Source organism: Biomphalaria glabrata, chromosome 6 (genome assembly GCF_947242115.1).
Source record: "Biomphalaria glabrata chromosome 6, xgBioGlab47.1, whole genome shotgun sequence".
Classification (NCBI taxonomy): Eukaryota; Metazoa; Mollusca; class Gastropoda; family Planorbidae; genus Biomphalaria; species Biomphalaria glabrata.
The window spans coordinates 3,744,930-3,758,957 of NC_074716.1; the positions used below are offsets into that span (position 1 = coordinate 3,744,930).

At 39.4% G+C, this 14,028-nt stretch overlaps 1 protein-coding gene across 1 annotated transcript; it reads right to left on the reverse strand.

Moving 5' to 3' along the window:
• Positions 1-1,954: 1,954 nt before the first annotated feature.
• On the reverse strand, positions 1,955-8,788 carry LOC106074475 (uncharacterized). Its single transcript, XM_056033411.1, has 5 exons — positions 8,709-8,788; positions 7,950-8,033; positions 5,749-5,870; positions 4,100-4,252; positions 1,955-2,504 (listed from the first exon to the last, which is right to left on the reverse strand). The coding sequence occupies exons 2-5, from the start codon at positions 7,993-7,995 to the stop codon at positions 2,031-2,033; spliced, it is 795 nt and encodes a 264-aa protein (XP_055889386.1). The 5' UTR covers positions 7,996-8,033; positions 8,709-8,788; the 3' UTR covers positions 1,955-2,030.
• Between the last annotated feature and the right edge of the window lie 5,240 nt (positions 8,789-14,028).

The window sequence follows — 14,028 nt, forward strand, 5'->3', positions numbered from 1 at the left end:
TAAATAATTCGATATTGAATTAGGAAGACAAAGTAAAGTATGACTAACTTTTTTGTTGTGGAGAGAGTGGAGGGTTTGAAGAGTGATACTAGAATTTAAGGGCCCGATATCAAGTGTTAGAGGGGCGTCCAATGTCTATGTGGGCGAATGTAAAAAAGGAAGGGGTTTCAGAGAAAGAGAGGGAGAGAGAGATGAGAGGTTGAGAGAGAGATGAGAGGGAAATAGAGAAATGAGAGAGAGAGATGAGAGGGAAAGAGAGAGATGAGAGAGAGAGAGATGAGAGGGAAAGAGAGAGATGAGAGGGAAAGAGAGAGATGAGAGAGAGAGAGATGAGAGAGAGATGAGAGGGAAAGAGAGAGATGAGAGGGAAAGAGAGAGATGAGAGGGAAAGAGAAAGATGAGAGAGAGATGAGAGGGAAAGAGAGAGATGAGAGGGAAAGAGAGAGATGAGAGGGAAAGAGAGATGAGAGGGAAAGAGAGAGATGAGAGAGAGATGAGAGGGAAAGAGATAGATGAGAGAGAGAGATGAGAGGGAAAGAGAGAGATGAGAGAGAGATGAGAGGGAAAGAGATAGATGAGAGAGAGAGATGAGAGGGAAAGAGAAAGATGAGAGGGAAAGAGAGAGAGATGAGAGGGAAAGAGAGAGATGAGAGAGAGATGAGAGGGAAAGAGAGAGAGATGAGAGGGAAAGAGAGAGATGAGAGAGAGATGAGAGGGAAAGAGAGAGATGAGAGGGAAAGAGAGAGATGAGAGGGAAAGAGAGAGATGAGAGAGAGATGAGAGGGAAAGAGATAGATGAGAGAGAGAGATGAGAGGGAAAGAGAAAGATGAGAGGGAAAGAGAGAGAGATGAGAGGGAAAGAGAGAGATGAGAGAGAGATGAGAGGGAAAGAGAGAGAGATGAGAGGGAAAGAGAGAGATGAGAGAGAGATGAGAGGGAAAGAGAGAGATGAGAGGGAAAGTGAGAGATGAGAGGGAAAGAGAGAGATGAGAGAGAGAGAGATTAGAGAGAGATGAGAGGGAAAGAGAGAGAGATGAGAGGGAAAGAGAGAGATGAGAGAGAGATGAGAGGGAAAGAGATGAGAGAGAGAGATGAGAGAGAGAGATGAGAAGGAGAAAGATGAGAGAGAGATGAGAGGAAAAGAGAGAGATGAGAGAGAGATGAGAGAGAGATGAGAAGGAGAGAGATGAGAGGGAAAAAGAGATGAGAGAGAGAGAGAGATGAGAGAGAGATGAGAGAGAGATGAGAGGGAAAGAGATGAGATGAGAGGGAAAGAGAGAGATGAGAGAGAGATGAGAGAGATGAGAGGGAAAGAGAGAGATGAGAGGGAAAGAGAGAGATGAGAGGGAAAGAGAGAGATGAGAGGGAAAGAGAGAGATGAGAGAGAGATGAGAGAGAGATGAGAGGGAAAAAGAGAGATGAGAGGGAAAGAGAGAGATGAGAGAGAGATGAGAGGGAAAGAGATGAGAGAGAGAGATGAGAGAGAGAGATGAGAAGGAGAAAGATGAGAGAGAGATGAGAGGAAACGAGAGAGATGAGAGAGAGAGATGAGAGAGAGAGATGAGAGAGAGATGAGAAGGAGAGAGATGAGAGGGAAAAAGAGATGAGAGAGAGAGAGAGAGAGATGAGAGAGAGAAGGAGTGAAGAGAGAAGGAAAGGAAAACGTGAGCCATTCTAATTCAACGTTAAAACTACTAGAACTCATTAGCTAAAAAGTTTGCTAGAGGGGGTTGTTAAAACGCGGGACGTTTTATTGGAAATGAAAAAAAAAAATGGAAGGAATTCCAGTCTAAATAAACAATATATAGCCCTGGAACAAAGCTACGGGCTAGGGTAGGGTTAAATAATCAGGAACGCCAAGATTGTGGACATTCGAAAGACTAAACAATACCATTTGATGTTATAAGATGATAAGAAAATACGAAATACACAAGCTTTCAAAAAATTAAACAGGAATTTGAATTATTCTTTATTAAAATATAGAAGCGTGTGACTAGATAAAACAAATAAACAAATCAGAAACAAATCAATTAGGGAAGATTGTAGCCCCGGACAAATATCGCGAAATAATCAGCATTTCCAATATTGGCACTGTTCCAGTTTTGTCTATCTTCAGTCCTGGCGTATTTAAAGACGGGAAAGGCTGGGTTATTTGCCCAACCACAGCCGTCAGATTCCTTATCAATAGCCACGAACCAGCCGACATCGTTTGGACAACCGCCGTAGACACTGTTAAGCAAGAAGACTCTTCTAAGTTCTGGTCTGATATCGCCTTCAATGCTGAATATATTTCCGATTTGGGATTTCATGTCACTCCACGACGAGTCGAGGACTCTTGCCTTGGTCAGCCAGTTCATATAGTTAGAGCCGGCACCGTCAAAGATGACTTGTTTTACTTTGACATTATCTTTGTAGAGCACCAGCGCCACTTGAGAGATGTCTTTCCAGTTGTCCAAGATGGCGTTGTTTCTGTAGTGGTTGGCGCAGGGTAAATTTTGACCAACCTGAAGAACAGACATTTAGAATTTTTCCTTTGAAACTTTTAAATATTCGTCTGTCTATCTATCTATCTATCTATCTTATCTATCTATCTATCTATCTATCTATCTATCTATCTATCTATCTATCTATCTATCCATCTATCTATCCATCTATCTATCTATCTATCTATCTATCTATCTATCTATCTATCTATCTATCTATCTATCTGTCTGTCTATCTATCTGTGTCTGTCTGTCTGTCTGTCTGTCTATCTATCTATCTATCTATCTATCTATCTATCTATCTATCTATCTATCTATCTATCTATCTATCTGTGTCTGTCTGTCTATCTATCTATCTATCTATCTATCTATCTATCTATCTATCTATCTATCTATCTATCTATCTATCTGTCTGTCTGTCTGTCTATCCATCTATCTATCTATCTATCTATCTATCTATCTATCTATCTATCTATCTATCTATCTATCTGTCTGTCTGTCTGTCTGTCTATCCATCTATCTCTCTCTCTCTCTCTCTCTCTCTCTATCTATCTATCTATCTATCTATCTATCTATCTATCTATCTATCTATCTATCTGTCTGTCTGTCTGTTTGTCTATCTATCTGTCTATCTATCTATCTATTTATCTATCTATCTATCTATCTTTCTGTCTGTCGGTCTGTCGGTCTGTCTGTCTGTCTATCTGTCCATCTATCTATCTATCTATCTATCTATCTATCTATCTATCTATCTATCTATCTATCTATCTATCTATCTATCTATCTATCTATCTATCTATCTGTCTGTCTGTCTGTCCATCTATCTATCTATCTATCTATCTATCTATCTATCTATCTATCTATCTATCTATCTATCTATCTGTCTGTCTGTCTCTCTGTCTGTCTATCCATCTATCTATCTAACTTTGTGTGTAAATCTCTCGTGCTCCAATAGGATGACCAGTACACAGTGGTCAAATATGGGAGCTCTTAGTTTGTAACTTAGGATTATCCCAATAAGGACAGAGACCAGGAACTTTGAGATTTTATGAGACCTCTGGACATAAATAATTGTAATCACCAAAAAGAACAATCCAGGTATTTATCTATACTTGCTTTAGGAAGATTCTCTAAACAGCTTGCTAGAAAAGATCTCTAATGAGGAATTGTGTGACAAAGAACAAAGCAGCCCATTGAATGGCTGCCTGGTCGTGTGGTTTGCGCGCTGGACTGTCGTTTGGATTTATCGTCCCGGTTTCAAACCCTGCCACTCCCATCCCTTTTATTAAGCTCTTAATTGTTTGCCCTCAGTGGCGTAGCTAGTAATTTGCCATCATTTTGGGGTCAGGGTGGGCTTGATCTCTTTCGGGGCCCCTGCATTTTGCGTAATATTTAATATTTAATGTAAAAAACAGTCATTTAGGGCCCCACCTCAAGCTGGGGCCGGGGTATTTTCAAATTCTCCCCCCTCTCCCCACCCTAACCTTCACGCCTTCACCTTAACGAAAGTCATGGTGATTGCTTCTGCTGAAATAACACTGCCAAGTCAAGATTAAAACCACTGAACAAAAGGGCGACAAGCTGCAGCTAAAGTTATGAACGGATTGCGAGTTTACCTGTTTGCATCCGTATTCCACACTTGCAGGAATTCCCTGACCATCTTTGTAAGCCGAGAGCACCGATTTCCTTATTCCGGCTGTACCTCGGAACGCTAGTTTCCAAGCGTTTCTGTAGACATTGTCAGCACTGCATCCACTGCTGCTAGAACACTGAAATGATCAAGGATGTAGATGTAGGACTTTATTAGAACTAGTTGAAGTGGCTGTAGTTATTGTGTCTATACTCTAAAGAAATCTCAAATAGAAAAGTCAATACACAACTGTCAATACGCGTAACTTGATACCTTGATGCTTATGGGCAAAACGTTTTTTTTTTTTCCATTTTATATTTCATGGGAAGTAACTGAATTCTTAACTTCAATTTTTCGCATTCCTCCCCTTATTTCTTTGAAAAAATCTAAATTTAAATACAGTCAATAAAATGTTACAGTGGAAAACAAATTATATTACGTATTAAAAGATGCCGCTTCTAAAAACAACAACAACAAAATAAAAACGATTATAGTGTGGTGGGTTTGGAACAGAAGAACTGGTTGCCTGGTCGTGCGGTTTGTGCGGTGGACTGTCGTTCAGATTTATCGATGGTCCAGGGTTCAAACCCTGCCCGCCGTCGTCCTGCGGAAGTAACTATCTTCAACTCTGAGGAACATACGAAACATGTCAACCATTTTACAAACATTTTACAACTAAAATGACGAAGGCAACTCGTAGGCCGATTTAGATCCGATAATTGTACACTAAAGATCTTCAGCCCTACGTGTGAAATGAACCACAATGGAAGCCTGAAGTAACGTACAGTCACTACAGTGACAAGAGATGCAGGTAGAATGGACAGTGACCACGTTGTTTTGCCTTTTTATGAGCGGACACAAGGCGCCATCTAGGTGAAAAAGGTCGTGTGGATATCGGGGTGGCCGGTGTGGCCTCAACAAGCATCCACCCTATTACATTAGTATCCAACTTAATTTTGAAAAATGCAAATTAAAGGTTTGCTAAGGATTTCTCTTAGAATCAAGTGTACATTGGCAATCCGGTTTACAATTCTCGTATCACAGGTTGCCTATGTACATTTTATCATACTATGTGATAGTTAAGGTCTTACCTGGCATCATACTATGTGATAGTTAAGGTCTTACCTGGCATCATACTATGTGATAGTTAAGGTCTTACCTGGCATCATACTATTTGATAGTTAAGGTCTTTCCTGGCATCATACTATGTGATAGTTAAGGTCTTACCTGGCATCATACTATGTGATAGTTAAGGTCTTACCTGGCATCATACTATGTGATAGTTAAGGTCTTTCCTGGCATCATACTATGTGATAGTTAAGGTCTTACCTGGCATCATACTATGTGATAGTTACGGTCTTACCTGGCATCATACTATGTGATAGTTAAGGTCTTACCTGGCATCATACTATGTGATAGTTAAGGTCTTACCTGGCATCATACTATGTGATAGTTAAGGTCTTTCCTGGCATCATACTATGTGATAGTTAAGGTCTTACCTGGCATCATACTATGTGATAGTTACGGTCTTACCTGGCATCATACTATGTGATAGTTAAGGTCTTTCCTGGCATCATACTATGTGATAGTTAAGGTCTTACCTGGCATCATACTATGTGATAGTTAAGGTCTTACCTGGCAACAACTGGACACACTCCTATTAAGACTTCTAAGTAAGTTTGTAAATTTTGTATCGATGGCCGCTACAGTTCTGATTATTTCGGCTAGATCCTGAGCAGACGACAGGTGAAGCAGCGCTGAAATATATTTATTCATTTAGTATTGAAAGTATGGATCTTGTCGAGATCTACAAGAATGTAAAAAAAATCTGTGCCTGGTGAGTAATAAGTAGAGATTATTGATGAAGGGTTGGTAACCCATGCAATGGCTACTTGTGAATGGGGAATATGTTTTGGTAATGTCTGTGAAATCGTGTGTTTTGTTAACCCAAGAGTAGGAAGTATCTATAACGTACACGTCTAAAAAGTTAAAGTAAGTCATCATCATCATCATCTTCATCATCATCATCATCATCATCGTCATCATCATCATCATCATCATCATCATCATCATCATCATCATCATCTTCATCTTCATCTTCATCTTCATCATCATCATCATCATCATCATCATCATCATCATCATCATCATCATCATCAAACTCCATTAGAGTGAGGGCTTGAGAGGCTCAAATCCTCTCTTGCAAAAGCCCTGGACGGAAACCCTGCTGTCTTGCGTAGTGCATAAATGACACCATACAGGTCGAGAATTTTGGGTTTCCCAGACCTGTTGAGGCGGAGATCAGCAAGTCTGGGGCAGTCAGAATATGAGGCACGGTTTCCTCTTCTTCCCCGCAGCGGGGGCACCGTGAATCGAAATTTGGCCATGGCTGTGAGACATATGAGCCAACAGGACAGTGGCCAGTCCTGCACTGTGCTATAATAGCTTGCTCAGGCCTGGACAGCCTCCACCACGAGGAAGTGCGGTCAGGGCGCCTCATGCGCTCCCAGACTCCACGGGCTTTTTGGGACTTGTCCCAGCACTCAAATCACTTTTCCATTTCTGTTTTTTTTTAATTATAGCCAGGGATTGATGAAAACTTACAGCCTGTTCAGTGGGTGGAATTTGCCCTCCCTGGTGGACCAAGGAGTCTGCAATAGTGTTGCCAGTAACACCTATGTGACTCGGTACTCACTGCATTATTACAGTAAAAGTAAGTAAAGTTCCCCTTTCTGACCTTGTAGTCTATAGGGCAGATGATGAACCAACCGCCTTTATTTTCCACAACTAAAGTCAGGTACCTACAACATGTTTCCGTGGCCTACGGTTAAAGAAGAGAAGCACAATCCAGTTGCAACGAGTGCACAACCCAGTAAAATAAATACTTTCACAAAGCTTCAAATGGAATTCAACAGCATGATCCGCGAACAAAAATACTCAAACTCAATCTCTCAATGCGGAAGAAAAAAAATCACTGTCTCCTACCACATTAACTCAGGTCATCCAGCATAAAAAAATCAGGGGCAACAGGTTTACAACAATATCTCAGCCGTTTTGGAGGCGCAGAGCGGTAAAGCGATTGGCTTCCAAACCAGGGTCTGGGGTTCGAATCCTGGCGAAGATTGGGATTTTTAATTTCGGTATCTACGGGCACCGATGAGTCCACCCAGCTCTAATGGGTACCCGACAACAGTTGGGGAAAAGTAAAGGCGGTTGGTCGTTGTGCTGGCCACATGATACTACTCGTTAACCGTTGGCCAAAAGAAACAGATGACCTAAACATCATCTGCCCCATAGATCGCAAGGTCGCCTCCTTTATACAGGAACCTTAGTGCCACAACGACGGCTCCGCGCCCAAGAGCCCGCCACTACCCACTGCACGTGCCCAGTGATCAGAGCCACTGCCCAGTAACTACTGCCCAGTACCTAGAGCCTGACAACCACTGTCGAGCAGCCCTCTACAAGCTAGAGACCCAACAAGCAACTTGCCGAGATAAGCAGACGGAAAGAGAAGACAATCTCTATGAGCACTTCCAATCAATGATGATCAGTAGGCATGCCCGTTCATGTACATTTAACTGCCCATTGCAGAATACCAAACCTATTTTAATTTCATAGTTATTTCAATAAACCATTGTAAATAACTGTATTTGCAGGTATTAATTGCCTGCATTTTAGTGTTATGCCTGTAAGTGTTAAATTTGTTCAAGTGTTGACTCAGCATACAATCCCCTAGACCCCATAAAACGGGCCACAAGACACTCAAAACAATAATGCTTGTCACCCCCTCTCACAAAGCACAACAGCTGGAGCAGGCACGTAAGCTTGACACTTACCTAGACCGAAACATATCCAGGCAACAGGTTTCACCATTGTTACCATGGTGATGTGACGTAACGATGACGTTTGATATGTTCTCTCTGAAAGCACAATGATAAGGCAACAACTAATGTTAAAATATGCAAAATTCTTGTAAGTAAATTTTAAACATTTATCTGCGTTATATTTTACATTTTGAACCAATACATGAATACATGACTAGATAAAATGTAATATTGTTACGATTATTATTACAATAACAACCAAAACTAAAATAATTCTTTTATAAGGAAATTTCAATATCAGGTCATGGGGTCTATTGGGTAGATGATGTAAAGGTCATCTGTTTCTTCAGACAACGGTTAACGAGCAGGGTGTCATGTGGCCAGCACAACGACCAATCGCATCTACTTTCCCCAAATAAAGTCAGGTACCCATTAGATTTAGGTGGTCTCAGGGGCGCCTTAAAAGTACCGGATTCACATTACCAGTTTTCACCGAGATTCGAACGCAGGACCCCCAGGCTCTAAGCCAAGCGCTTAACCACTCAACCACCGCGTCCTTTTTCATAAGAAATACCATTTTTATTTTAATAATTTAACAAACAATTGTATGAAAAAAAGTTGTCAATACGAACTTTTGTTAAATCAAAAGTACTTGAAATACTGAGCGGGTTCAATACATTGATATTTATAGATAGGAATATGAAATATTAAATAGTAAGCTACAATTTAAACCATTCACAACGTCATCAAGCTAATACGAGCTGTACTCACCGAGCTAGATCTAGAAAGTAGTTCCCACCACAAAAGTGCCTCTATATATTACCAGCAGATTTCGGAGTTGGGCTCATCAAATCGGCTGGTCATCAAAACAAAGTAATTACTTGAACATTTGCCTCACTGTCACCTTCAACTCAAAGTAAGATAATGACCCCATTTTACGACTGGGTAGACCAGCGTTAACAATTACCCCTATGGAGACGGGTGAACTCTTTCTCGGTAATTTCTAACGCTCAAGGACCTGATCACTCACTGTCAGCATCGCTTCAATGCGCTTTTTAAAGTAGTGCGTCAATTAATGAAATATAGATTTTAAACACAATGGTTTTCAGTGGTATTTGTCGTGATACCCTAGCAAGCGGTTATCAGGGCCGGCCTTAAATCACTGGAGGCCTTAGGCAAAATGAATTTGGTGGCCCCAAATGAGATAGAAAAATAAAAAAACAAACAACGAAAGAATATAATAACGCTATTTATAAAAGCCTAATGTACTTCAAAATTGGGCTCCACAGCCATATCAAGCTCATACGAGTTGTACTCACCGAGCTAGATCTAGAAAGTAGTTCCCAGATGAACCATAGTCTCTCTACGACTGAAGGAGGTCAATAAAATGAATAACAATAACATTGGAAACAATTTTCACAATTTCTTCTCTAAAAAATAGTTTTGAGTTCTGTGCGAGGCCTCAAACCAATCGGGTGCCCTATGCGGCTGCATAGTTTGCCTATCCATAAGGCCGTCTCCGGTAGTATAAAATCATTTAAATTAAAAATGAAACAACTTTCTTTCCATGTTAGTTTCATAAATTTACAATGAAATTGTAACAACCCAAATTTTTGTCCAAAATGATCTACTTTTTTAAATAAGAAGAGTGGTCCTCAACCCACGGCCCGCGGAACATATTCGAACCGTGACGAGGTGATATGCGACTAGTGACTGGAATTTTGCAAAACAGTGTAATAAATAGTTTTTGTGTACGCTAAGACTTGTTTGTTTGTTTGTTTTACATGTTTCGGATGTTCCTTCAGAGTTGAAGATAGTTTACTTCCTAGTCCAAACCTCCCGCAGGACGACGGGGGATGGGAGCGGGTAGGATTTGAACCCTTTGACTTGACAGACATTCCTCCGGGCAAGACCGATTGAAGTATGTAGAGGCCCCGGGGCAGTATTTTTGTCGAGGCCCCTTCAATTTTTCGAAAGCTGCAATAAAGAATTACTTATAAACTTATGAATGAAAATGCTTATTTCTTAAAGCATGCTGTAGTTTGGAAGAAAAAAAAAAGAGTTCTTGTAATTGAAGTAACGTCTGTATTATATAAGATAAGAAGAAGATCTAGCTTTCCATTTAAAAAAAAAGATCTAATATTCATATTTTAGTTGAAAAAGGGCAATATTTGTATTTTTTTGTTTCTATCTTTGCCCTTTAACTGTTGTTCATCAGAGCGATCTTTCTGAAAGTTGCGATTGGTGAAAAAAATTATTTTATAAGTTCTTAACTTCTTATCTTATATAATACAGACGTTACTTCAAAAAAGAAGATGATTACGTCCTACGCGTCATGCATGCAGTCATGCATATTAACCAATGACTTAAATTCTGCCAAGTCACTGGTTTTCCTGGCTAGCTCAGGCAACCTATTCCATGCTCTAATAGCACTAGGGAAGAAGGAGTATTTGTACAAATTTGTCTTAGCATATGGGACGAGGAATGCGCCTTTATATTTGTGTCTTTCAGAGTATTTTATTAAATTTTGTTTTTGTATTTGAAGATTATGGTTCAGTGTTTTATGTATAATTGCTACTTTACATTTAAGTCTTCTGTCCTGAAGGCTTTCTAAATTTAGTGATAAAGATAAAGGCAAATTCCTCATCCCATATGCTAGGACAAATTTGTACAAATACTGGAGGTTAAGGCCCTTGGTAGACGCACTGTCGTAAATCCCGGCTCTGTATTGACTTATTCCGAGCATGCTACACGTGTATACATTTTAATCACATTTTCGACAGTCGTAAAAATTCGAAAACAAAATGTTAGAAAAAATCAATTTAAAAGTTTCAGAACGTCGACATCCGTATATATTTTTTTTGTATCTCTTTTGTGGAGACTTCTTTCTTGTGGAGTCCACGGGGGCTGTAGCCCCGACTGCCATCCCCTACCTCCAGGAATGAGGATGACTACGCCAGATCAACTGTCATTTTAGCTCTTGTGTTTTTGTTTGTAATGTTATTACAGCGCCTTGAGCCTACATTTTGTTTGTTAACAGCGCTTTATTAATAAAATTATTATTATTATTATTATTATCATGTACGTTATGCAAGCGGCTGGGTGGGGGCAAGGTTGGAACCTGGGACCATCTTGTTTACAGTCGAGAGCGCAAACCAAGCCGCAGAATGCTAGGATGCTCTTGAAAATCCTTCTGAGGTATAGCTGTAAGTAGCACTCAATAGTGAAGACGTCATTTTTTTTCTCTCTATGAATAAGGAATTCTTTTTAGCTTTTCGCTTTTGTGAATATTTTCTGAATTTTCTCTGTTTATAAGTTAAACGTCTTATTTTGAGAATTTGTGTCATTAATCTACTTTTACTCACTCACCCATTTAACAACAATCATACCAACAATATACCAACAATATATAGTTGTGACATTAATGAAGGGAGTTTAACGATATTTTCACAATTGTAGAATAGATCAGTTAAAATCTACGACTACCGGAATAGATCTATATATTCTTTTCTTACTCAATGTTTTGTATATATACCTCTCTTAACATTCTTTTGAATCACTCTTCTATATCATTCTTCTGAACCAATCTCACAAATCATTCTTTTAAATCATTCTTCTGAATCACTCTTCTTAATCATTTTTCTGAGCCACTCTTCTAACTCTTTTTAATAATTCTTCTCAATTCTTCTTCTGAACCATTCTTCAGCAATAATAACTAACATTATTTTTTTTTCTTTTTTATTATACCTTTTATATAGCGCTACTTTCATGCTTATAGCGAGCTCAGAGCGCTTTGGTCCAATCTCATTTGTGGACCGGTGGGGGGGGGGGAGAGGGGGGTATCTAGTAGTTGGTTTTCCGTGCTGCCTTTAGGCGCTCAGTACCTCGAGCCCCCTTCTAGGTAGCCAAGCCAAGCCAAGTGACTTCATGGATAGTGAGTATTGCTGACTCGACTATGTCATTTTACACACTACGTTGTTCGGGTTGCCTAAGTCAGACATACTTCTACAACAGCAAGGCCACCACTACAGTGGCGACCCCGCCTCGAAGTTAGACGGACCACCATCGCAGTCGACAATGGCCCTCATTCACCAATCGTAAACAAACAACATTTAGTCACGTGATCTTATTGAGAAAACAACGAAACAAAACGGTCACGTGACAACCATCATGAATTAAACATGAGATCGTAAATTATATAGAAGAGATAAAGCACCAATTGTTGTTTGTTTACGATTGGTGAATGAGGTCCATTACTCAGAAGATATGTCGAGTGTCTGTGCAAAAACAAGCCATCACAAGAATAGGTGAAGAACTTAATCCAGACCGTTCAACAATTTGAATAATATTTAATCCGTAAAAGAGACGTCGTTGTCTGATTGTGTAGTACACATTTTGAACACATTTTTTCTCCCACTTCTATGTCTCGGGATCAAGTTGACAATTTGCGCAATTATTGTAGAGACGCACTTTAGGTGACTGCTAGTGAATACACAATTGTGACGACATTGATTCAAAGCGAGGCTGTAGTGTAGATATAGATAAACAGAGAGTCAAGGCTAGAGCTTTCAAAGAAACAAAATCTTTTATTCTTCCTCGTTCTCATTGTTATGTTGGAGTGTTCATATGACTAGACCAATACATGAGATGAACTGCGCAGTGGTTTCCAAATCAGGGAGCTCTCCATTTAGTTTTCTTTCTATTGGGTTGTTTTGGGGCAAGTGTCTTTTTCGGGTCTCTTGATAAAGAATGCAATTAAATAATATTGTTTAATATCGAAATTGGAAATACATCTTGCAGCATTGAGATATATGACTATAAATGTGAATTTCTTCCATGTTAAATAAGCTTTCTTTTTTTAAAACGTATTTTTTAAAAATATTTTTCTTGTTAGAATCTCAGGATTCAGAATGTCAACGTTTCACATTGTATCAAATCTCGTCTTGCAAAGAACTCACAACTCAAAGAGAAAAGGGTGAAAACTGTGGGCAGTAAAAATTCGAATTAAATGTCCATCTACACCTGTGCACCAGCTGTGAGAGAGTTACATAGTACGCTGTGAAGTAGACAGGCCAGGAGGGCGCTACGTGAATGATGGTGGTTGTTGTCGAGGCTGGAGCTGATCTACGTAGTTGATGACAGGGTGATAACGTATACATACACACCACGTAGTTAATAACAGGTTGATAACTTAGAAATAGTACGTAGTTGATGGCAGGTTGATAACGTATACAGGGCCGGTCTTAGGCCACTGCAAACCTATGCGGTCGCAGTGGGCCCCGCGCTTTCATAGGCCCCGCGCTAATTCAATGTGTAATTATTAAATTGCAAAATATATACGAAAAACTCCTGGAAATCTCCTGAATTTATTAAAACCTCCTGAAAACTCTTTAAAATCTCCAGAAAAATAGACAAAATTGTCATTTGTGGGTGTCATTAATTGCGGAAAACGCCAATCGTACGCGTGATAAAAGGAAAAAAGGCATTGTCAGCTTTCATGTAATAATCGGGCGAATTTTTACCTTAACCGGAAGTTCCAATACTTTATTTACTTTTATAGTCACTGGCATATAAATATGCCATTGGTTACAAGTTTCGTTAAGTACAGATCGCAATTTTTAACTTAGTAAAGTTGAATTTTGATGACAGGTTGATAACTTATACATACTACGTAATTGATGACAGGTTGATAACTTATACATACTACGTAATTGATGACAGGTTGATAACTTATACATACTACGTAATTGATGACAGGTTGATAACTTATACATACTACGTAAATGATGACAGGTTGATAACTTATACATACTACGTAATTGATGACTGGTTGATAAATTATACATACTACATACTTGATGACAGGTTGATACCTTATACATACTACGTAAATGATGACAGGTTGATAACTTATACATACTACGTAATTGATGACTGGTTGATAAATTATACATACTACATACTTGATGACAGGTTGATACCTTATACATAGTACGTAATTGTTGACAGGTTGATAACTTATACATACTACGTAATTGATGACTGGTTGATAACTTACAAATACATATGGCATCGATCAATGCTTTAATGT

Coding starts and splice junctions, on each gene's coding strand:
- LOC106074475 (XM_056033411.1), bottom strand. CDS start 7,995: ATGGTAACAATGGTGAAACCTGTTGCCTGGATATGTTTCGGTCTAG. Junction 5,871..7,949: donor CTGGATATGTTTCGGTCTAG/GTAAGTGTCAAG, acceptor AATATATTTCAG/CGCTGCTTCACCTGTCGTCT. Junction 2,505..4,099: donor TGGAATACGGATGCAAACAG/GTAAACTCGCAA, acceptor TCTGTTCTTCAG/GTTGGTCAAAATTTACCCTG.